The sequence below is a fragment of the Capra hircus genome, chromosome 20, assembly GCF_001704415.2.
Source record: "Capra hircus breed San Clemente chromosome 20, ASM170441v1, whole genome shotgun sequence".
Classification (NCBI taxonomy): domain Eukaryota; kingdom Metazoa; phylum Chordata; class Mammalia; order Artiodactyla; family Bovidae; genus Capra; species Capra hircus.
The window spans coordinates 38,272,782-38,299,322 of record NC_030827.1 but is presented as its reverse complement, the minus strand read 5'-3'; the positions used below and the strand labels follow the sequence as shown (position 1 = coordinate 38,299,322).

General features: G+C 39.2%; 1 protein-coding gene across 1 annotated transcript in view; it reads left to right on the top strand.

Moving 5' to 3' along the window:
- Nucleotides 675-26,541, top strand: part of IL7R (interleukin 7 receptor) — a 35,762-nt gene continuing 9,895 nt past the window's right edge. Inside the window, exons 1-4 of the mRNA XM_005694804.3 lie at nt 675-831; nt 5,627-5,765; nt 19,833-19,990; nt 25,371-25,528. Coding sequence (XP_005694861.1) covers nt 750-831; nt 5,627-5,765; nt 19,833-19,990; nt 25,371-25,528 — 537 coding nt within the window. The 5' untranslated portion in view covers nt 675-749. The remainder of the gene's footprint in view (nt 832-5,626; nt 5,766-19,832; nt 19,991-25,370; nt 25,529-26,541) is intronic.

The following is a 26,541-nucleotide window of genomic DNA, read 5'->3' as shown; positions in this document are numbered from 1 at the left end:
CTTCTCCAGGGGATCTTTCCAACTCGGGGATCAGACCCAGGTCTCAGGCTGATTCTTTACCATCTGAGCCACCAGGGAAGCCCATTACAAGAACAAGTAGTGGGCCAAATTTGGCTCCTGGGCCATAGCTTGCCAACTTCCACATTAAACAAATAATTCTCAGGTGGCTACTACGATGGATGAGGCATAGGTAACCACCAGTGATACACAAAAAAAAATACATAACAGAAAAGCTTGTGGAACTCTATCATGTATGTTCAGAGATGGGAGGCAGGACAATTTAAAATATACCTGCAGTAAATGACTTCATTAAGTACACAATCTTCCTTTACAGCAACACTCACTCAGAAAAGCAATTGATACACTTTGTCTGTTTAGATTTTTGTCTCATGAATCTTTTAAAGTGGATCTAAGATAGTTCAAGCCTAGATTTGAATCCACCACCTCCATCTGAAATAAGGCCAGTACATTTGGGGGCAGCCAGGGATGCCGAAGAGGTACCAGCCTCTGAAAGGCTCCATCCCTTCCTTTCCTCTTCTTCTGCTTACAACAGCAATGCTTTTACTCACACTTCCTGTTTCTGGCACTTGCCTTCTTTTCTTCTGTTTAGACTTCCCCCCTACTTCCCCGCTGTGGTTAAACAAGTATAAAGTCCTAAAGCTATAGATTTAAGTTGCTCGCTCTCTCTCTCTCATTCATTCCTACGCATAGGCTCACGCGCTGGCTGTCTCCTCTATTTCTCTCTCAGAATGACACTTCTAAGTAGAGCTTTGGGTATGCTTTTCTATTTACTTCAAGCCGTTTCTGGAGAAAGTGGCTATGCAGAAAATGGTGAGTCATTTCTGATTTTTCTTCATGATTTCAGATGATTCCTAGCATCTATTTCAGTTGCTCAGATCCCTAATAGACTGGAGTGGGGCACTGGGTTAAATTTAAGGGAGTTTGAGGGCTTACCACCATTTCACCTGTTTTAACCACCAGGACAGGGGGCCTGGGGCCAACACTGCAAGTGGTCTGTAAAGCCTTAGAATTGTCAAGGGATGCACTTGACTCTCCCAGTGTGAATCTTAAATATTTGTTGATGCCTCTGATCTTACAAAAAGAACACCCATAGAGACACAATTGTTATACTTATTAGAGAACCTTCAAGGTAATTTTACCTTGCCAAGAAAAGAAGCTCATTTTGTTTTGCTTTATCTTTTTAGGAGGCTCCAAAAATATCACTTTCAAGATAAAATAATATCTAGAAAACAACCACTTTGCACTTACCTTTGCATTTTCTCAGCACCTATTCCAGTATCTAGAACATAGCAGACATTTAACAAATATTTGAAGATTTCTTCCAAATACTTTAGTTTTGGTGTGATCATGTGATATTCTTAGTGAATAACTGAATAGGGGTAAGATCTGAATGAGTTCTTTTTGAAATATATTTAACTGTATCCAGGCCAATGAATTTATCATCATGTAATAAGTCTCTTTAGAATCCTTAAATACTTAGTACCTAGAGGCAGATGGTGTCTACTTTGTAAATCTATTGTAATTACAACTGAAATTATGCAAAGATGAAGTGGCCCAGAGGAGCCACCTGGAAACTTGGACCACCAAATTGTTCCTGAAAATTAAATGCTTTCACTTTATTTAAGATTTTAAAAGTATTTGCATAGTGAAGCTATTAAGCACATCAGCCTAAGACTCAGCTTAGATATCTTAAGTCATGTAATCACTAAGGAAGGAAATCCCTAGCATATTTTCATTAATGGAATTGTCAGAGGGTTGACATTTTTCATAGTGTGACTGTGAATGAATCACTTTGTGGGGGATGATAATTATTTCATGGTAAATGTTTTCTTGTGTCTGTACATATAGATGCTTGGCAGGTAACACATAAATCTTACCCTTTGGAATATAATATATCCCTTCTGCTCCCCCAACCCCCACAGTGGTCATTTTATTTTAAAAACAAATTAATGATTCTCATTGAAAGCTGAGTTTTCACTTCAACTTTTTAAATTTCAGGGTATTTTTTAAGAAATCTGTAACCACCCATCCACATGATTACTTCAAAATACTTCTCAGTTTGAGGTGTCAGGAATTCAAAATAATCAACTGCTCTTTGTTAAAGATAAGTTAGTTCTCTGATAAGCATAAGAGTTATCAAGAGAAGAAGATACTTTTTAAAAATTCAAATCATTTATACTTTTAATCAACTAAGCCCTTCCAGTAGGAAAACTTCTAAACCACGTTGTCTTGTCTATAATACATATTTCAAAAATTCTAATTTTTATAGTGAGCATTTTTTAAAAACTCACTGTTCATAAGCTCTATGCAATTTCAAAGCTGTAGTCATAATAATACCTTTGACAAAACACTCTTTTTCAAAGGAGCCCCCAAAGACTTCATGTATATTCTTCGAATTAGAATTCCTTTTTTTTTCTTTTCTCTGTTTCTCAAAGAATGTGATAGTAGTCTTAGCTAGCCCTTATTTAGTGCCTTCTGTGTTCTAAGCAAGATCTTTGTACTCAGTGATTCCTCTTAGTAACACGAATTTAAATATCACAACCCTTAAGCTTAGAGAGGACCTGGTGAAGGATCACAGCTATACAGTGGAACAGCCAGGATTTAAATCCACACCTGTCCACCTCTGTTGCTGGAGGTTTTAACCACTCTGTATATGACTCTTAATTAAGCTGAGAGCAGATATGACATTCTCTTTGTAAAATGCCATGTAATTTTTCAGGTTATTGAGGGGACTTTTCTTGTTTACAAAGCAACTTTGGCTCAGAATCAATGAGCTCAGAACCTGCTAAACAACCAATGAGCTATTTCTCAAAACACAGCCATTTTAACTGTATGACCACTACTTTTTTCTCTTTCATGGAAGTATTAATTTACAATGTTGTGTTAGTTTCAATTATATAGCAAAGTGATTCAGTTATACATATATAGAAAGAGACACACACATATGTATACGTCTTTTTCAGATTCTTTTCCATTATAGATTATTACAAGATATTGAGTATAGTCCCCCGTGCTTTACAGTAGGGTTTTATTATTTACCTATGTTATATATAGTAGTATGTATATGTTAATCCCAAACTCCTAATTTATCTGCCTCCCCCCGCCACCTTCCACTGTTCCCTTTGGTAAATTAGATGTTTGTTTTCTATGGCTCTGAATCTATTTTTATTTTGTAAATAATTTCATTTGTATCATTTTTTTTAGATTCTACATATAAGAAATATCATATATTTATTTTTCTCTGACTTACTTATCTTAGTATGATAGTCTCTACATCCATCCATGTTGCTGCAAATGGTATTATTTCATTCTTTTTCATGGCTGAGTAATATTCCATTACACACACACACACACACACACACACACACACACACACACACACACACTACATGTTCTTTATCAATTCAACTGTCAATGGACCTTTAGGTTGCTTCCATGTCTTGGCTATTGTAAGTGGTCACTGCTTTATAGAAGGTATGAGAATACACAGCAAATTTGCTTCACCAGATTGGATGGCTAAGGGTAGCAGGAGTGCTTTGTTCTGTTGATACCCAGAATCTACTAAAGTCTGCCCTCTCTGGCTTAGGTTGTATGTTAAAGAGTTTTGGAGACAAAGTTGACCCACAAATGTCTGAATCCAAAGAGTAATGTAGGTTCTGTTGTACCAGATTGGTAGACGTTCTAAGGAAGAGAAAATATTTAGAGTGCATGAGTACTGTCATATAAGGGCAGGCTAAAGCCACACAGAACCATTCCATCAAGAAAGGTGCCAGCAATTAGGGGACTGGATCTCACTTGGTAAGATTAGGAGTGAATATTTTGACATGGGAGCCCCAAATAGTGGGCTGCCCCTCATTATTTAAAACTGCCATTAAAAAGAGGGCCATATCCAGCTGAAATACAGTTCAGTTCAGTCACTCAGTCATGTCCAACTCTTTGCGACCCCATGGTGTGCAGCACACCAGACTCCCCTGCCCATCACCAACTCCCGGAGGTTGCTCAAACTCATGTCCTTTAAGTCGGTGATACCATCTAACCATCTCATCCTCTGTCATCCCCTTCTCCTCCTGCCTTCAATCTTTCCCAGCATCAGGAGTCTGCTGGTGGCAGAATTGTGAGCTCAGTGGACTCTAGGTGTAGCCGGAAGGAACAGTGCTTGCAGCTCTTACCTAGGTGTGGCTCTTCAAGATTTGTTGCTTTGACTGAACTGAACTTTCTCTCAACCGGTTGGTCCACTCACAACCAGCTTTACTAATTCTCCCAAAGAAATACTGGGTTGTTGAAGTAAAGAGGGTTCTGTCTGTAATCCCACAGCCTTCAGGATACTCAGTTCGGGGTTAATTTTCAGTATATTCTCTATCCTATTTAAAGCCTGTGCTGTGTTGTGCTGTGCTTAGTCGCTCAGTCGTGTCTGACTTTTTGCGACCCCATGGACTGTAGCCCGCCAGGCTCCTCTGTCCATGGGGATTCTCCAGGCAAGAATACCGGAGTGGGTTGCCATGCCCTTCTCCAGGGGATCTCCCCAACCCCTAGAGCTTCAATTTTCTAGTACCAGTGGCCAAAGTAATTTCAGTATCAATGGACCTTGAAGTAGTCATAGCTCACACTCAATCTCTCTGAGAATGGCTTTGGTTACTCTGGATTTTCTCAGATCCCAGACGGAGTACCTTTGATGACATATTTTTCTTTTTTAAATACTATTAAATATACACACAAAATATATATTTAATCTTACGGGCTTCAACCTACCTTAAGAAATCAAATACTATCTCTAAAAGACAGTACTTTCAAAAAGCAATGGCATAAAAATTCTGGCTTCCCGCATGCTTCTAGAATTTTTCTCATATTCATAAAACACAATATCTATAAAAGGAAGATATACTAGCACAGAAGTAGTATCTTTAAGATTTATGGGAAGCTCCACCAGGTCTGAGTCTTGTGATGTAATTTTTTCTGATCCTGTTTGCCTCAGTTAGTAGCTTAAGACAAGCGGCCTTAAACAAATATTCACACAGTGGGAAAAATCAATTGGATTTTTAGGTGGAATATCTGTTTAGGTAAGGGAAAGCTCCTGTTTTAAGAAGTGAACTTCTGACTGCAAGATAGCTATCATCTTCTATCATTCATTCAAAAAATATTCTTGGGAGGCAATAAAGGAAAATTAGTAATAAAGTACAAGGTTAGATTAGGTGGCACATAAATAATAGAGTATCTCATTTAAATGTATAGACTGACAAAGAAATACTCATTATATAAATGAAAGGATGCATTTAGTGTCTCGTTCTGGATCTCCAATGCTCTTGCCCAATAGCAAGATATTTATAAATATTTGGAGACTATTTATTAATTGTGATGACTTTTTTCTATTAGAAAAAAATCTATGCTTATTAAGCTTTGTCTGAGTTTTGTCATTTTGTTTGTTTTTATTTTTGTTTTTTTCGAAGTCCTATTTCTTGTCTTGCCCTTGGGCTTTCCTTCTTTAGACAAACAATCAACACTCCTTCATGTTTGCCATGAAAGGCTACCATTCCAGCAACATCAGTCCAGATTGCACAAGGAGGCACTTATTGGCTTCATTAACATCTGTAGGTTTGTTCCTTGCCAGGAGATTTTGATGACACAGAACTGGATGACTACTCATTCTCATGCTACAGTCAGCTGGAAGTGGATGGACTCCAGCACTTGCTGACCTGCACGTTTGATGACTCGGACATCAACAGCACCAATCTGGAACTTGAAATATGGTGAGGAATGGTGCCTTCAAAGGGTGCTTAGAAATCCCCCGTCTCTCTTTTGTATACTACACACAGCAACAGCTGCAAAGGAGAGTATGGGAGCTAATTATCAAATATTAAAATTGAGTAAATTCCAAAAATTTCCTCAAACTCCTTGTCTTTCACCAAGAGACTCAAGCAAAGAAACACTCAGGAGCTCATCTATCAGGTCTTCGCTGCTACAACCAAATGATGGTGTGGATATGGGAGGTCCCACATCCCTCCTGACTTCAAGTCAGAATTTAAATTCTGATTGTCCTGGTTCATTCCTCCCCTAAAGGCTCTTTGCCCAACATGGAACAATCTAGTGTCTTCAAGCCATACTCCTGGGTGGGTGCCTGGTTTCTGATCCTAACACAAGCACTTAGCTAGCTTTTTAACCTAGAGTAAGTTGTGTAACTTATCTATTCCTTTGTTTCTTTACCTGTTAAATACCACCTCATAGGGAGATGTGATGGTTAAATAATGTAATACTTCAATTATTTAATTAGATGACACATCCAGTATGTAATAAGTAATGAAAACAGACATTAAGTCAAAACTCTGTGAATCTAGACCCAACTGCCACCCAGCCAGTTGCCGATACCAGTTTTCTAAAAATCCACAGGAAAAAATTGACTCTGGGTTTCATGGAGCCACTAAGAAAGGTAAAAAGAAAGAGAAAGTCTCTTAGTGGGTTTGAAAGTTTAGTAAAGAGCTCAGAGAACTTATCTTCTCCCTCTTCCACAAAACATCTCTTGTTGCCAAGAGTTACTATCTCTGATGACTTGAAAAAAAATACTCTGTCATGAAATTCTGACTTGTGGCTATTTCCAAATTCATATCAGATGACCTAATTTTAGTTAGTTGTATAGTAAGGAAAATGAGTCAAAATCTACCAGTAGTAAAAGAGGGCTTCTTATATTCCATAGACAGCCAATCTCCCATGACACATGGTCTTGACAAGTCCTAGATCCCATGTCTTATGTTAATTCCCTGCCTCTGTGCATGCAATATCTCCTGCTAAGGTCTTTGGATAAATATGACCTTGAACTTGAATGCCATAGTGTGTTCTCAGTCTGCCTCTGTCCGTTCACTTTTATCACATGCTTTCCAGGAATAACATACATCTAGAGAAAAGGAATCTACAATGTCCAGGGTCTGTGCAACAAGTACACTACACTAAAGCTGCTGAACAACTCATTCAAAAGATGCACATCATTTTTGTGGGCAAAACCCCTCTGACACAGAGGTCTGCTTTGCCTCTCCAGTCAGCTGGGTGGTAAACAGCAGTGGTTTTATTTGGGGAGGTGGAGGTTGACCTTCTGTCCACTTTCACTCATAACAGTATCTGACCACTTCCTTGGCCACTTGAACAAACTTCCTCACTTCCTTTCACGAGTCTCTTGATTTCTCCTGTCATATTTTAACCTGTCCGTAGCCTCCGTTTGGGTTGCTAGGTTGGATTCAGATATTTCCATTGGAAAAGGATTGTTTTAAGATATGTTTTCTATGTTAAAAAGTAAATATGAAGCCCTCAGTAGGCTAAGATGCTTCTGGAAGGCAGTCATTTTTGCAAAGTTAGCCACACCTTGAGAGGAAGATTCATGCAACTCCTGGATTCTGAGCAGCCATGTAGCTCAAGTTAAGTGTGTGTTAAGTCATTTCAGTCATTCCTGACTCTTTGTGATTCTATGGATTATAGCCCACCAGGCTCCTCCTGGGATTCTCCAGACAAAAATACTGGAGTGGGTTGCCATGCCCTCCTCCAGGGGATCTTCTTGACGCAGGGATCGAATCTGCATCTCTTATGTCCCCTGCATTGGCAGGGTTTTTCTTGTTTTGTTTTGGTTTGTTTTCACCACTTAGGGCCACCTGGGGCACATGTGGGGCTGTAGCTCAAGTTAAAGCCCCTTAAATAGCGTTGAATTTGCTGCAAAGTTTGGACTTCTTTCCCCCAAAATTGCTTTATGCCAGCTTATCTCTTTTTTTCTATGAATATAAATTTATAAAGAAAGAAATTGGAAATCACTGAAAACAGTTCTGCTGAAGTCTTTACACAGGTGGGATTTTTGATGGAAACCAGATGTTTCCCAGAGGGCTCACCAGGGTTATTTTCCAACAAGCACTTACCACCTGCCTGATCTGGCCGCCAGACTCCCAGACTTAGAAACCAATAATTTAGTGTTCGATATGTGGATCCATCTTTCGGGGATGGGCTTGGGTTAGCCAAAATCACAGAGGCAAATCACCAGCATGCCAAGTGACAACCTCACATGGATAAATGCAACTCTTATAGTGACCCAAATATTCATCCCACGCTCAAGTCTTTGAGGGGAGGTGGCAGAGAGGGCAGTAGATCATACATCAGTATAAATGCACTCTCACTGGGGGATCTAGAAATTTTTTGTTCACCAGCACCCTGACCGGCTCCCAGCTACTGGCAGTGACAAAGCTGAAGCTCCGGAAACAGGCAGGGGCGTTGTTATCCCAATAATCAATATAACCAATAACCCAATAACTAGCTCTGTGACCCGAGAATCACATTTAAAGTCTGATCATAACAACCACTCACACTGGGGTAGGAGGATTAGTGTTTGGCTTATGGTTGGTGCCTGTAAATGATATTTAATTTTGTGTCATGGGATTTTCATTTAAATATGTGATCCAAAGGTTCAGTAAATATAGAAGCAAAACAAAGGAAATCTGTTTGTTGATTTTATTGATAAAACCAGAGTTATTTGATTCAGATCTCAAAGTGGTTAATTTTCTTTTTTTAATTTAGTTGCTAGCCTCTTAAAATCTAGGTGTCTCTTTTTGAAAATCAGATCTGGCAATACTGGTCCCAGACAGAAAAAATTAACTGAACAGAATTCTGATGGCTTCTATAGATGGGGAATTAAATCTCAGTCCTGAAGTTATCCCACTGTTCTCATTTTTACTACCCACGTGGACACCATAGACATGTAAATTTGGGCCCCTGCTTTTTAGCTGTTTGCATAATTTTCACAGGCAGCTCTCAGAAGGTAATTGTATTTCCTTTATTTCCACATTCATGGAGGCACCACAGTCACTCCCATGTGCCACCTACAGATACCACTTCAAATATCTCTTTTTTATTTCATCAATTACCTCCAACATCAGAGGCTACATCCAACCCAGGCTACCTCATGTTCTTGACTTAACTAGCAATATCTGTCAAGTGCTGTTAATCTAGTCCTTTCTAAACCATACTAACTTTTGAGAAGACTCTGTCTTTTAGTATCAAATGAGGAATAACCTCTGTGGTTTGTTTTTAGTATTTCCTGTTTGCAGCAACAAGAGAAACGTGTTTATCACACTAAACTACACAAATTTGTAGGAGATTGAAGAAAGTGTCATTAAGGTGAAGAATCCTGTGGTCCCCAGCAGTCTCTATTTTCAGAAAAAAAGGAATTTGTCTAAGTAGCTTAGGGTTGATGTCCTCCATGGGGCCAATTTTGCCAGCCTATGGGTCTACTTGGATAACTGTAGTGATCTTTTCTCCCCACCAAAATACCCTAAAACCACACTATCCAACAGAAATATAATATGACCCACAAATGTGGGAGTGATATACGTAATTTAAATTGTCTACTGATGCTGCTAAGCCACTTCAGTCGTGTCCGACTCTGTGTGACCCCATAGATGGCAACCCACCAGGCTCCTCCGTCCCTGGGATTCTCCAGGCAAGAACACTGGAGTGGGTTGCCATTTCCTTCACTAGTGCATGAAAGTGAAAAGTCAAAATGAAGTCGCTAAGTTGTGTCTGACTCTTCATGACCGCAGGGACTGCGGCCTTCCAGGCTCCTCCATCCATGGGGTTTTCCAGGCAAGAGTACTGAAGTGGGGTGGGTGAAAACTAATTTTAGTAACATCTTATTTAATGTAATTTTGCCAAAATATTATCATTTCAACCTACATGAACAAAAAATATGAACAGTAGGAATACAAATATTCATGAGGTATTCTGAATATCTACATCTTCAAAATCTGTTATTTCATATTTGGAGCACATCTCAATTTAGACAAGCCATATTTCAAAGATTCAATACCCACACTTGGGGTTGTGGCCATTGTGTTGGGGAGTGTAGTCCTCAGTTCAGTTCAGTTCAGTTCATCTCAGTCGCTCAGTCGTGTCCGACTCTGTGACCCCATGAATCACACCACGCCAGGTCTCCCTGTCCATCACCAACTCCAGGAGTTCTCTCAGACTCACGTCCATCGAGTCAGTGATGCCATCCAGCCATCTCATCCTCTGTCGTCCCCTTCTCCTCCTGCCCCCAATCCCTCCCAGCATCAGAGTCTTTTCCAGTGAGTCAACTCTTCACATGAGGTAGCCAAAGTACTGGAGTTTCAGCTTTAGCATCATTCCTTCCAAAGAAATCCCAGGGTTGATCTCCTTCAGAATGGACTGGTTGGATCTCCTTGCAGTCCAAGGGACTCTCAAGAGTCTTCTCCAACACCACAGTTCAAAAGCATCAATTCTTCAGCGCTCAGCTTTCTTCACAGTCCAACTCTCACATCCATACATGACCACTGGAAAAACCATAGCCTTGACTAGTAGGACCTTTGTTGCCAAAGTAATGTCTCTGCTTTTCAATATGCTACCTAGGTTGGTCATAACTTTTCTTCCAAGGAGTAAGCGACTTTTAATTTCATGGCTGCAATCACCATCTGCAGTGATTTTAGAGACCAAAAAAAAAAAGTCTGACACTGTTTCCACTGTTTCCCCATCTATTTCCCATGAAGTGATGGGACCGGATGCCATGATCTTCGTTTTCTGAATGTTGAGCTTTAAGCCAACTTTTTCACTCTCCTCTTTCACTTTCATCAAGAGGCTTTTTAGTTCCTCTTCACTTTCTGCCATAAGAGTGGTGTCATCTGCCTATCTGAGGTTATTGATATTTCTCCCAGCAATCTTGATTCCAGCTTGTGCTTCTTCCAGTCCAGCATTTCTCATGATGTACTCTGCATAGAAGTTAAATAAGCAGGGTGACAATATACAGCCTGATGTACTCCTTTTCCTGTTTGGAACCAGTCTGTTGTTTCATGTCCAGTTCTACCTGTTGCTTCCTGACCTGCATATAGGTTTCCCAAGAGGCAGGTCAGGTGGGCTGGTATTCCCATCTCTTTCAGAATTTTCCACAGTTTATTGTGATCCACACAGTCAAAGGCTTTGGCATAGTCAATAAAGCAGAAATAGATGTTTTTCTGGAACTCTCTTGCTTTTTTGATGATCCATCAGATGTTGGCAATTTGATCTCTGGTTCCTCTGCCTTTCCTAAATCCAGCTTGAACTTCAGGAAGTTCACGGTTCACATATTGCTGAAGTCTGGCTTAGAGAATTTTGAGCATTACTTTACTAGCGTGTGAGATGAGTGCAATTGCGCAGTAGTTTGAGCAGGCTTTGGCATTGCCTTTCTTTGGGATTGGAATGAAAACTGACCTTTTCCAGTCCTGTGGCCACTGCTGAGTTTTCCAAATTTGCTGGCATATTGAGTGCAGCACTTTCACAGCATCATCTTTCAGGATTTGAAACAGCTCAACTGGAATTCCATCACCTCCACTAGCTTTGTTCATAGTGATGCTTTCTAAGGCCCACTTGACTTCACATTCCAGGATGTCTGGCTCTAGGTGAGTGATCACACCATCGTGATTATCTTGGTTGTGAAGATCTTTTTTGTACAGTTCTTCTGTTTAGTCCTAGAACATTCCTAATCCTAGCAATACACACTTAGCACCAAGTAAGTTGTTTTAATTTAATTAAGTGAATGGAAATGAACTGGATTGACTCGAGTTGAGCCACTCATTGGAGACACTGAGTTTCCTTTGGTCACCTGAAGCCAGGGTCAGTGGCATGAAATGAGGCTGTCTGTTCTAGACCACCATTGTCTCTTAGTCCCATCATGGCTTCCCCTCCACAAAGAGCAGGTCCTAGCGCTCAGGGCCCTTAAAGGGTGCCCATCCTTGAGGGGTCGCTAAGAGTCGGACACGACTGAGTGACTTCACTTTCACTTTTCACTTTCATGCATTGGAGAAAGAAATGGCAACCCACTCCAGTATTCTTGCCTGGAGAATCCCAGGGACGACGGAGCCTGGTGGGTTGCTGTCTATGGGGTCTCACGGAGTCGGGCACGACTGAAGAGACTTAGCAGCAGCAGCAGCAGCAGCAGCCTTATAAGACAGCCAGATGGTGATGCTTTATTGTTGTTGCTCATTACTCACATTTCTTGAAAAGCAAGAATGAATTGAGAATATCATTTTAGAGTCTTCTCAAATGTCCAACAGTACTGGAACATTCCTACATGCTACGGATCTGTAATTGAACATTCCACACACGTCTACTAGAGAGCTCAGGAATGATCCTGGAAAGGGCTTATATATGCACATGCAGAGAAAAGTGTACACACATCCAATTTGACCCCAGAAAACCAACACACATTCTACATTGTGGGTAGCAAATGACCTTTGGAGAATATACTCTCCATATTTTTTTTTTTTCTAAAAAAATCTGATTAATGAGAAGAATTCTCTTCACAGAAGCCAACCATTTTCTTCCACAATCCTCACTTCCAATTTGACCCAGTTTACTTCTTTTTAGGACTCTGTGGCTGGATTTAAAGGGCATGTAGGGAAAGCAAACTGGTAACCATGGTTATCACAAGAGATGCGAATCAAACTGGGGGTTGAACAAAAGAAATGAGTAATTTTCCTTTTACTCTGCATTGTTTACTTCTACAGTGAGAATACATACTCTGCTTTACTTCTTTAATTTTTATGTTGTTTGTTAATTTCATTTTACTTTCTTTTTTGATTACAGTTCATTTGGGGGATAAAGTTTACCTATGGTAAAATGTACAAATACTAAATGAGTTTTGAGAAACATATATGACATGTTGCCATCACCTCAGTTGAGATGCAGAAAATTCCTTTCCCCCTAGAAGGACGCATCATGTCCCCTTTCAATCTCTCATCTTCTGTGAGAAATCAGTTTTGAATTCTATCACCCTTTGGTTTGGCTGGTTTCTGATAGTTCTTATGAATGAAACAATACACTGCTCCCTCTTTTCTGTGACTTCTTTCACACAACAAAATGTTTTTGAGATTTATCCATGTTTATGCTTATCTCATAGCTCATCTTTCCAATTGCTGAATATTAATTCCACTGTTCAAATATATGATAGTGTTTTTTGAACTTTTATCCTCATCCATCTTTACAAATTATTGATCAAAGTTAGATTGTGAGATTTTATTTCTTTACCTGAATATATAAGTTAAGCAAATATCTCTCTATAAATAGTTAGCAGGGAGGAAGGGTTGAGGAGAGGGATAGTTAGGAAGTTTGGGATTGACACATACACACTGCTATATTTTAAATGGATAACCAACAAAGACCTACTGTATAGCACAGGGAACTCTGTTCAATATTATGTAACAACCTAAGTGGGAAAGAATTTGAAAATTCGATACATGTACGTTGTTGTACTTTTTGTTGTTGTTGTTTAGTTGCTAAGTCCTGTCTGACTCCCAGACTTCTCTGTCCACGGGATTTCCCAGGCAGGAATACTAGAGTGGGTTGCAATGACTTCCCCCAGAGGATCATCCTGACCCAGGGATCAAACCAGTGTCTCTTACATTGACAGGCAGATTCTTTACTGCTGAGCCACTGGAAAGCCCTAGATACATGTATATGTATAACCAAATCACTTCATTGTATACCTGAAACCAACACAACATCGTTAATCAGCTATACTCCAACAAATTTATCACAAATTTTTAATGCTTTTTTTTTTGATGGACATTTGAGTTTTCTCAAGTTTGAGATTATTCTTTTTTAAGTTGTCATTAAGATTCTTTCACAAATCAGTTTAATACAAATTTTCACTTCTTTGAAGTAAAAACCTCGGAGTGGAATTACTGTATCACTGGTGGGTGTGTATTTACCTTTATAAGAAACTGCCCAACAAGTTTTCCAAAATAGTTATATCGTTCTACTCTCCTGCTCTCGATGTATGAGAACTGCACATCATTCCCAATATTTGACTTTGAAATAGTATCTCATGATTTTATTACATTTTCCAAATGGCGAATAATGTTGACCACTTTTTCATGTACTGTTGGCCATTTATATATATTCTTTTGGCAAATATCTGTTAGACTTTTGTCTTTTTTCATTGAATTATTTGTCCCTTGGGTGTGAATTCTTCATATGCTCTACATACAATTATAATGTTAGATATATGTACTACAACTATTTTCTGCTATTTCATTTTATTAATGAATTGTTATCAATGAATCTGCTATTCCCATTTCATTTTATTAATGGCATATTTTACTAAGCAAAAGATTTTCATTTGATGCAGCCCAGTTTATTTTATTTTTCTTTTTTATACTTAGTGTTTTTGTGTTATGACTATACTTATGTCTACCCCCAAAGTTAGGAAGTTATTTTCTCATGTTTTCTTCTAAACAGTTCATAATTTTAGTCTTTATATTTAGAACTATAAGCCATACCCAATTAATTTTTGTGAAATTGAGGTTCATATTTTCCACATATTTGCTCAGTTGTTCCAGGACTATTCGCTGAAGAGATTTGTTTCCACTGAATTCATTGGCTGCATGTATTTTAAATCAATTAACCTTATATGTATGAGTCTATTTCAGAACATTATATTTTCCATTGATCAATATTTCTAACTTTGTGACAGTGCTAAGCTGCTTGATGGTCAGAGCCTTATAGTAAGTTCGAAATCAAGTCTCCGAGTCCTTCATCTTTGTTCTACTTTTTTTTAAGTGTTATTTGGCTATTCTGAGTTCTTTGTGTTTCCACATAAATTTTAGAATAAGCTCCCCAATTTTTTAAAAATCCTGCTGATGTTTTGATTAAAATCATATATACCAATTTGGGGGAAATTTTCATCTTTTCAGCACTCAATTTGCTAATCCATGAATGTAGCTCTCTGTTTAGATTTCCTTTAATAGCTCTCAAGAATATTTTGTAATTTCCTTTGGAAAGGCCTTAAACATATTTTATTAATTTTATTTCTAAGCATTTTGTGTTTTATTGCTATCATAAGTGGAGCTGTTATTTTTTAAATTTATTTTCCAATTTTTGGACACTAGTCTATAGTAATAAGATTGACTTTTATAAACTGATCTTAGTGAAATCACTATATTAATTCCTGTAATTGTGTTGGAATATCTTTATAGTTTTCCATGTGAACAGGCATGTCTGAAAATAAATAAAATTTCATTTTCTTTCTTTCCAAACTAATTATCTTTATTTGTTTCTCTTGCCTTATGCACTGGTTAGAACTCCAGTATATTGTTGAATAAAAGTAGGAAAAATAGATATTCCTGCTTTGTCCTTACCTTAGGAGAAAACTGTTAACTAGTTCACCATCAAGTGTGTTCTTAACCATAGACTTTTCGTAAATACCCCTTATCAGGTTGAGGAAGTGTCTACTGAGAGTTTAGTTGTAAATCGATGTTGAATTTTGTCATGTGCTTTTTCTACACCAGTTGAGATGATCAGATTATTTATGTTTTTTATTTTGTTTGTGTGATGAATCATATTGATTGATCTTTGATTGTTGACCCTACCTGGATTTCCTGCAATGCATCCTACTTTATCATTATGTGTTAACATCAATATATTAACATTTAATTGAGGAATATTAATTTGCAAATTTCTTTTCTGTAATATCTTTGCCAGCATTTGGTTCCAGATGAGCTACCTTCATAAAACAAGTTGGGAAATGTTCATTTCTTCTCAATTTTCTGAGAGAATTTGTGTAAGATTGGCACTTATGATAGAATTCATCAGTTTTATCTGGACATAAAATTTTCTTTGTAGGAAAACTTACTAGTAATCAATTTAACTTCTTTGAAAGAAATGGAACTATTGAAACATTCTATGACTTCCTTATTTTCACATTTGGGCACTATTTCTTTTTAGATTAAGTGTTGCAATATTCAACCATTTCTTATCAGAGGTTAGAGTTAATATACTATTTCATGAAAAATATAAGGACCTTGGAACAATACAATTGTACTTAACACATTCTAGCCTCTGTACTACTGTCATATATTTTATATCTATATATATTGTTAATTCCACAATGTTACATTATTTATTTTTAAACATCTTTTTCATTTCTTTTGGCCACACTATGTGGCATGCAGTATCTTAGTTCCCTGACCAGGGATTGAACCTGTCCCTCTGGCATTGGGAGCACAGAGTCTTAATCACTGGACTGCCAAGGAAGTCCTGAACAATCTTTATCTCTAAAGAATTTATGAAAAGAAAATAGGTGGTGTTTTTTATATTTATTGTGGTACACCTAATTGCTTCCTGTAGATCTGAAATTCCACCTAGTATTATTTCCCTTTGGTCTAAAGAACTTCCTAAAACAACTTATCTCAACTTTTATATAACTGGAACTATCCTTATTTTGCCTTCTTTATGGAAGAATATTTTATATTATAAGGATTCAAAACGGACAATTTTTCCCCTTCCAGAGTCTTCAATATATTATTCCAATGTCTTCTGGGTCACATAATTTCTGATGAGAAGTGATCTACTTCTCTGCATGCTTTCAAGGTTTATTTGCCTTTGCTTTTCAGTCATTTGACCATGATGTACCTAGGTATGGTTTCCTTTGTACTCATTCTGCTTGAATTGGCTGAGTTTTTTAAGCCCAGCAGTTGATATGCTGTCTGACATTTTGGAAATTTGGGAATATTATTTAAGTATTTTTCAGCTAAATTCTTTCTCTCTTTTTGTTCTGAAACTCTAATTGCATATTTATTTGTTCCCTTGATATTGTCCCATAGGTCAACAAGACTTTGTTTCTGTTGTTTCAGACTGAATAATTCTATTGATCTATCTTCAACTTCACCAACCTCTGCTTCTGCCATCTTCTATCTGCTATTAAGGCCATTCTTTAAAAACTTTAAATTTGTACTTGTCAGTTATAGTATTTTCATTTTGCTTTCCTTTCTAGTTTCCACTTCTCCACTACAGTTATACATTTGTTCAATAATTATGATAGCATTTTTTGTTTAGCCCTTAAACATATTTACAAAAGCTGCTGAAAAGTTCTTTTCTGCTGGTTCCGATATCCAAGTCATCTTAGGGTCAGTTTCCATTGACTGCTTTTTGTCTTGACTATGTGTCATGTCTTTCTTTTTCTGCTGCTTTGCAACAGCTTTTGAGTGTAGGAAGGGTGCTTTTGAAAATAGCGTAGTTTATTTATTTATTGGGTTTTGATAACTTCCTCTGCTGCTGCTGCTGCTAAGTCACTTCAGTCATGTCTGACTCTGTGTGACCCCATAGACGGCAGCCCACCAGGCTCCCCCATCCCTGGGATTCTCCAGGCAAGAATCCTGGAGTGGGTTGCCATTTCCTTTTCTAATGCATGAAAGTGAAAGTGAAGTCGCTCAGTCGTGTCTGACTCTTCGCGACCCCACAGACCACAGCTTACCAGGCTCCTCCGTCCATAGGATTTTCCAGGCAAGAGTACTGGAGTGGGTTGCCGTTGCCTTCTGCCTAACTTCCTCTGGCAAGCATTAATTTTAACTCTGTTACTCAGTTAACTTAGGCTGGATTAATCTCCAAATTTTTCTTTTCAGGCAGCACCAAAAATATCTGTTTAGTTCTTTCTAGAACTATCTAGCTATTTTCACAGTTTCCTTGGAGCTTTCTCCACATTAGCATAATTAAGCATATAATAATTTAAGCAGAGTTTACATATAGACCCGGTGTCTTCTATCTCTAAAGCTTCTCATTTCTAGGCTTTCCCCCCTTAAAAATACCCAGCCATTCAGGCCAAATGAAATTCTGTCCTCTCACTTAAGATAGTAGAACTGTGGCCTTTTATTAGATTCTAAATGCCCACCACAAAGCACCCTTAGATAAAACAAAACAAACAACATAGAAAGAAGGATCTAATCCACCCTTTTCTAAAGAATTAAATTCCCTTTAGTTTCTGCCTACTTTTGATTATTCTCCAATGCTTTTAAATAGTATTTTCAAAAATATCTTGTTCAAAGTTTATTGTAGTTTTTGTTGAGGGTTAATGTGATATAAGCTATTCTGGAACTGAAACATACTTGAAAAACTTTTTATATTGAGATCTAGCTGATTAATAAACAGTGATAGCTTCAGGTGAACAGCAAAGGGACTCAGTCTTACATACGTATGTATTCACTTTCCCCAAACTCCACTCCCATCCAGCCTGCCACATAACACTGAGCAGGGTTCCACATGCTATACTGTAAGTGCTTGTTGGTTATCTATTTTTAATACAGCAGGGTATACATGTAGGCTTCCCTGATGGCTCAGTAGTAAAGAATTTGCCTGCAGTGTAGGAGACACAGGAGATATGGGTTCCATCCCCGGAAGAATTTTTTGAAAAAAATACAATTTGGAGCTTTAGATGGAGCTGCATTGTAGGCAACATTTTCTTTTCTTGCATTTCCTGAAAGTCTGATCTTTTAGGGAATAGGTGGTCACAGAAATGACAGAATTCAGTTCCTAGAGCATTTAATCCAAGAAGCATGGGGAGACGAGTTGATTTAACAATTTGTTGATCAATTAAAAGTGGAACTCAGCCAAAATTACCTATAAAAATTCCAAAATTACCTATAAAAATTCCAATATTACCTATTAAGTGTATTTTTTGAATATTTACTTATATGCAGGATAGGTGGGGGTTGGGGGTTGTTTTTCCCTGGTGGATCAGACAGTAAAGATTCTGCCTGCAATGTGTGAGACCTGGGTTCAATCCCTGGGTCAAGAAGATTCCCTGGAGGAGGAAATGGCAACCCAATCCAGTATTCTTGCCTGGAGAATCCCACGGACAGAGGAGCCTGGTGGGCTACAGTCTATGGGGTTGCAAAGTGTTGGACATGACTGAGCAATTTACACACACACACATTTTATTTTATGACTGCACTGGGCCTTAGCTGTGATGTGCAACCTCAGTAGTTTTGGCACAGGGGTCCAGCTGCCCCAGGACATGTGGGAGCCTATTACTAGTTCCTCAAACAGGGACTGAATCTGCATCCTCTGCATTGGAAGACAGACTCTTAACCACTGGACCATCAGGGAAATCCCTGTAGTGTATATGGCTTCTTGTATATAATCCTTTAGGTTAATTTAAACTTTTTTGTCAATATTTCTTTACATGCATTATTTTTTTTCAATGTATTTCTGCAGAACATCAAAAAAAGAAAGAAAGAAAGAAATTAGCTTCCCATCTAAACAAAGTATTTCTCTTCTAATAATCAAGTCTAAAAGTTAAGAATGTTTCATTATTTTCATGCACATGTTTGACTAGAGCTTGAGTAAATGAGCACATTAGAATGGCAGCAAAAAGCTATTTTAATTTTCTCTCTCTCAAACAACATATTAAAAAGCAGAGACATTACTTTGCCAACAAAGGTCCATCTAGTCAAGGCTATGGTTCTTCCAGTAGTCATGTATGGATGTGAGAGTTGGACTATACAGAAAGCTGAGCACTGACGAGTTGATGCTTTTGAACTGTGGTGTTGGAGAAGACTCTTGAGAGTCCCTTGGACTGCAAGGAGATCCAACCAGTCCGTCCTAAAGGAGATCAGTCTTGGGTATTCATTGGAAGGACTGATGCTGAAGCTGAAACTCCAATACTTTGGCCACCTGATGCAAAGAACTGACTCATTTGAAAATACCCAGATGCTGGGAAGGATTGAAGGCAGGAGGAGAAGGGGACGACAGAGGATGAGGTGGTTGGATGGCATCACCGACTCAATGGACATGAGTTTGAGTAAACTCTGGGAGTAGGTGATAGACAGGGAGGACTGGTGTGCTGCAGCCCATGGGGTCGCAAAGAGTTGGACATGACTGAGTGACTGAACTGAACAGAGCTGAGCTCTCAAATGTGGATCTACTCTATGGACAAATTTAAAGCCACACAACTGAAATGTAGATGTGACGCTATTCCATTCTATACAGTAATACTTGAATTAAGACAAATTCCTTTTTTGTTTTTACAGTGGGGCGCTTTTGGATGTATATTGCCTGAATTTTAATAAACTGCAAGAGAGGTATTTCCTCAAGACAAAGAAATTCTTACTGATTGGAGACAGTAAAATATGTGTGAAGCTTGAAAAAAAGAACATGACTTGCAGAAAAGTGAACATAGTCAAGATAGGTAAGAAGTTGTATATGGGGATATGTTGTCATTTTTCTGATTTTGAAGACAGATATCTGTGTCTAAAGTTTTGGGGTGTTAAAAGTGGACAAATCATGGAAACTGCTTACAATAGAAAAGATCAAATTCTTTATTGCACATAATTTTTTAAGAGAAATGAAAATTTGAAACTGATGTTATTAATTCTTACTGTGAGAGAACTCTGAGGGTATTCAATTTCAGCTATGAAAAAGGGTGACTGGCACTTACAGCCTGCAGGAAGCGTTCATCTGTTTGAAGTGTCTAGCTGGAGCTGGGCCTCCAGTACTTTACCGACTCACATCCTTTCCTACCTCACTTTACCTTTTCCTGAATTCCTTGTAATCTTCTCCCATATGCCTACTATATTCTGAATGTGTTTAACTAAATTACCAAGTTTTTTTTAAGTAAATATACCTTTGAAAAAGAAAACTTTTTATTTTTCATTGAAGTATTGCTGATTAACAATGTTGTGATAGCTTCCGGTGAACAGTGAAGGGATTCAGCCATACATATAAATATGCCTTTCGCGTTAGAATTTTCCAGAGGAAACTGAAACAATAGGATAGATAGAGAGAGAGAGGAGAGATGAGAAAAAGAAATTTATTTTAAGGAATCAACCATCATGGTTGTAGGAGCTGGAAGATCTAAAGCCTATAGGGTGACCAAGAAGGCTAAAAATTCAGACAAGAGTGGATATTCCAGAGGACAGGAAAGAGTCGAAATTCCAGAGGGTAGACCAGGCAGTCTTGAAACTCAAGCAGTGATTCTGTGTTACAGTCTTAGGACAGAATGGCTTCTTCAGGGAATCTCAGTCTTCACTTTTGAATCTGATTGAATAAGGGCTACCAGATGGAAGAGAGTAATCCGTTTTACCCAGTCTACTGATTGAAATGTTAGTCATGTCTTTAAAGGAGTTCCCAAGGTGGCACATGGTAAAGAATCCGCCTGCCAAGCAGGAGACAGGGGTTCAATTCCTGGGTCAGGGAAGATTCCCCAGAGAAGGAAGTGGCAACCCATTCCAGTATTCTTGCCTGGGAATCCCATGGATGGAGTGCCATTTCCTTCTCCAGGGGGTCTTCCTGACCTAGGGATCATACTCATGCCTATTTCATTGATAGGTGGATTCTTTACCACAAAACCACCTGGAAGCCCAGTTACGTCAGTATTAGTTACCAGTTCTCCATTCAGTTAACAAACAAATAAATCAATCTGATATATTGGAAATATAGACACAAAAAGTTTTTTTCCCATTAATTACAAATTTATGACACTGAGGTGACTAAGGTTCTTCTTCAAAACCTCAGAGATACCCTGGTGGAGGGGAAATGTCTAAGCCAGTTTTGATATGTTGGTGCAATGGAATCCTAACTTCTTGTATTCATTCTGCCTGTGGAGATTGACAAGTGAAACAACACATGTAAGGGAGGGGAAGCTATTCAAAGTGATTGAAGGGTGCTTTTGTTTTGCTGGTTTTAAATACTATGGCTCTCCCTATTTGCAACCCCTCCCTTCACCCTTCTGAAAGAAAATTGAAGGTAAAGAAGTAATACTCATTAGAGATGACAAAGAGAAACTTGGAGCCTAGTTCTCAGCTTTGTACCACTAAGACGGAAGATGGTAAAGAGTGAACACAGATGTTTCAAGTATGAACAAGCATCTAGTGAAAAAGCAGAAGTAGAGTAGAAAAGAGGCTGTAGACACAATCAGTGTGAGTGCCTCAGATGGGTGGCACGACTGGGTGTCTCTGAGTATGGGACACAAGCAAGCTGCGTTTTGGTCATCTGGGGGCTCGGCCTCTATGGATGGACATTCGGTTTGTGTACAGGGCACTATATCTAAAGGTTCACCATTTACACTGCAAATCCATGTTCAGTCCTGGAGAGCAGGCAGAGAGGGCAGAGACTCTGTCCTGTGCCAGAGTCCTGGAACCCCAGAGGAGAGCCCCTTCCTACAGAAACCCACCCAGCTCACAGAACTCACAAGCCTCTTAGAGCTAGAGCCTGTGAACTACTCAGGGCACACTCCCAGGCTCCTGATGGCACCCTGTCCCCTGGAAAGCCCCCAAATTTCATATACCCAGCACTTTTAGAAGTCCACATTCCATGCCACCAAGCAGACAGCAAACCTGACCGGTTGCCTCCTCTGAGGGACCAGGGGAGAAACAGTGTGTGCACCCCATTGGTAGCATGGGTCTGTGAAGGGGTAGTATGAGCACCTCAGGGCTTCAGAAAGCACAGCCGGGCAAGGATGAGTGGTAGTGAAGACATGTCTCCCAGTAGCATCTTCTTCTGGTTCCTAATGTGACATCTCATTACTAGAACTGTCATTTAACTAAACTGAAATTGGATGCTTCTGATTAATCCCCAGAGCGCAGCTCCCCAGAAGCCAGCTGCCCTGTCACTTACACTCCCTTTCTCTAGATGTGAGACCCCAGTAAGTCTGGAGGGACAGTTGTCTATTTCTCCCCTTTTCTTGTCAAAGTAAATTGATATAATAGTTCAGGTTGTGTCAAGAATAAAGTGTTTTAAATGTTGCTTGAGGAGTGAACACCTTTTTCTAATTTGCTCAAACGCCTCCTTGAGGCTAGAAGCAGACCGGTGTGGGAGAGTCTGAGCAAGCTGGTGGGAGAGAGCGAGGCACAGAAATGAAGGAGAGAAAGTTCATTAGTATCATTTTTTCAGATTCCACATATAAGTACTATCATATATTGTCTTTCTCTGTTTGACTTACTTCACTTAGTATGATCATCTCCAGGTCCATCTGTGTTGCTGCAAATGGCATTATTTCACTCTTTTTAATGGCTGAGTAATATTCCATTATGTATATGTATCACATCTTTATCTATTCATCTGTCAATGGACATTTAGATTGCTTCCATGTCCTGGCTATTATAAACAGTGCTGCAATGAACCCTGGGGTGTATGTATCCTTTCAAACCATGCTTTTCTCTGGACGTATGCCCAGGAGTGGGATTGCTGGCTCATATGGCAGCTCTCTATTTTTAGCTTTTTGAAGGAACCTCCATACTGTTCTCCATACAAATGAACTTATTTACAAAACAAAAAGAGAATCACAGAATGAATTTAGAGAATAGATTTATGGTTACCAGGCAGGAAGTGTGAGGAGGAAGAATAGATTGGGGGGTTGGGATTGACATGTACACACTGCTTTATCTAAAATAGATAGCCAATAAGGAACTACTGTAAAAAATAAGTAAATAAATACGTTTTTTAAAAATAAATAAATTGAAGGAGCGTGAGACTCAGAATGAAACAGATTTAGATTTACACCCCAGCAGACTTGGGTTTGATTCCTGAGTCTGGAAACTCACCTAGAAAAGGGAATGGCTACCCACTCCAGTATTCTTGCCTGAAGAATTCCATGGACAGAGAAGCTGTCTGACGGCTACAATCCATGGAGTTGCAAAAAGTCGGACATGACTGAATGACTAACACTCTCTTTCAACTCATCTGAACTGGGGCCTGGAACTTCTTATTGGAGATAATTAACCTCTTAGTTTCCTCATCATTATAGTGGCTTTGAGTGGTCATTGACACAAGATGGTGTAAGTAAACTTGACACTGAGTATGTGTATAATCAACATTGGTCTGTTCTTCCCTCAATTCTTCTATTATTGAGAGGCCTTGGGAGATGGGAATGAGGCAAGGAATTCTGTATCAGAGGTTTTGTTGAGAATGTGACTCTTAATCACTGCCTTGAATGGCAAGAAGGAACTGGCTTGGCTGGTGCCAGGGGGCTGACAGTCTTCTCTGTTCGCCTGTTTCTCTACAGCCACTACCTTTCCTCCTGCTTCCCTTTGGGGTATCTTGCCTTTTTATAGTGCCTCTGAGGGTAAAAAAGGGTAAACTTGCTCTTGCACAAGATATCCAAGGGTAAAGAAAGAACCACTTCCTCTTTTTCAGTACCTCTAGGGGAGGTACTTTCTTGCCTGGAAAATCCCACGGGCCGAGGAGCCTGGTAGGCTGCAGTCCATGGGGTCGCTGAGATTCGGACACAATTGAGCGACTTCACTTTCACTTTTCACTTTCATGCTTTGGAGAAGGAAATGCCAACCCACTCCAGTGTTCTTGCCTGGAGAAGCCCAGGGATGGGTGAGCCTGGTGGGCTGCTGCCTATGGGGTCGCACAGAGTCAGACACGACTGAAGTGACTTAGCAGCAGCAGCAGCTGGGAAATCAAGGCTGGAAACACTTAGGCAACCACCACTACAAGCAAGTGATTATGACAAGAGAGTTAAACTTCAACATGTGAGCTCATTTAATGGGTCAGTTAGTCAGTCTTAAAGCCCAGCTCACACAGTCTGAAATCCAGCTCAATCTATTGAGTGAAACTGTGATGAACACACACTCTCTCATGAACAATAATTTTAGGTTAGATTTTAACCTATACAACCCCCAAGCTCTGTCTGAAACCAGCCATGCAAACAAGTAGCTGTCCCATCCCTAGACAACTAACTTCCCAGGCATTAATGAAAGACCAGCAAAGAAGTCAAGACAGGGAAGCCCCAAGTCAAGGGTGGGAGGTGGCCTGACACACATGCACTCCTAGGATTTCAGTACCTTTCTCAGAATTTGTTCAACCTGAAATAATACCTCTTCCTCCAACAACATTTCATATCTAATGCCTGTGATCCTAGGCAGGTATGCAGGAGAAAGAAGCCAGAGAGGAACTTAGAGGTAATGCAAACAAGACTGAAGGAGTGGGCAGCCTGAAGTCACACTGAAAGTTATAAGCCAGGGCTGGGATGCAAACACCCAGCTTCCGTGTAGCTGAGATTAGGTGTATAAGGCCCCCAGTTTTATTGGAATAATGAATACTCAAAGTTCAAATACTCCTGCTTTGGGGTAGTTGGTAACAAGTTCTCTAGTACTCAAAAGGGGAAGAGAATGTGTTTTCATGTAAAATCAGTACCAGCAACTTTAACTAATAAGCCCTAAAACAGATTTCTCCAATAGAATTTGTTTCTTGCTGATGTGAGAGCCAAAATGTGTGCTTCTAACCTGGGGGAGATGCTCCTTCAAGCAACATTCAGGATTCCTTCATCCTGTGGCTCCACTCTCTTCCACCTATGATGCCAAGTAGTGGAAGGGGATCCAGCAGGTAGTCATGCATGTGGGGTTTCTGGGTCAGGATGGGAGACGGTACACATCACTTCCACCCACATCCTTCACAAGACCACACCCAACTGCAAGGGAGTCATGCTTTGAACTGGGAAGAATAAGAAATGTTTTTTACTGACCCAAGAAAGGAATGTGATTTTCAGAGTAGATGAACTTTAAAAATTATAATTGTTTCCTTGATTACCCTATAGAATGACCTCATTTCTTTTTCTTTTCCAGTTAAACCTGAGGCTCCTTTTGATGTCAGAGTCATCTATCGTGAAGGAGCAAATGACTTTGTGGTGACATTTAATACATCACACTTGCAGAAGAAGTATGTGAAAGTATTAATACATGAGGTAGCCTACCGTCAGGAAAAAAATGAAAATAATTGGATGGTACGTAGGTCAACTACATTTATGCATTTTAAAATTTATGCAGATGTGTATGAAAGTATCTTAATAAGTAAATTATATGTAAAAAGCATATAAAAACTACAAAATATATAAAACAATAAAATAGAAACTTCTTAATACTATGTATTTCATAATCTCAGAGGTACATTTACCTGAGAAAGGTCCCTATAAATTTTATGCTTGAAATGAACCTTTTATTTAAAAAATCTCCCCAAAGTGTAAAAGGTTTAGGTTTCACAAAACCTGGATCTTCTCTGGCGCATTCTTGTCCTAGCTCTCATTTTTTTCCTTGCCCTATTTTTCGTCTTTATAATGTTTCTTAATGATTAACCATTGTAGACTGAGATCAAATCCATCCTCTCTATCTGGGAGTCTGAAAAAGAATCACATTTAGCACAACTCTCACAGGCAAACCAGGCAAAAAGAAAGAAAGACAAGTCACCACGTTGTAGCCACGATCTGGTTTGATGGAGTTATGGAAACAGCCTGAAGTAAGTAGGAGAGGAGATGAAATATGTCCTTCAACTTCTTTCAAGTCTGAGTTCTTAAATCCTTGAAGTAACAGCTTTATTTTCATCCTTTTAAGCGGGAGGGTTATTTAGACTCCATGAGTCGCTGCAGTTGGAATGGTCTGACTGGCTCCACAATCTGTATTGAGGAGAAAATGGAAGAGAATTAGAAGGTCTCAGAGCTTTCAGGTTCCTCTGAAGTCACTAGCTTAACTTTAATCCTTTTGCACCACACTAACAGAAGACTGATGACAGTGGCTTTCTCAGGGGGAAGGAGATCCTACTTATCCATACTATTTTCTTTTCTCGAGCCATGATCAGTCTTTTGTGTTTGCAATTTGCTGCTATAAACTACTTACATAAGTGTAATGCCCACCCCAGACCTCCTTCTATCTCCATTGACACACATACACAAACTACTAGGAGCCCTTGAGCCTGTCCTCTTCTGGTGTTTATCTGAAAATTGTATCAGTGGGAAACCAGAGA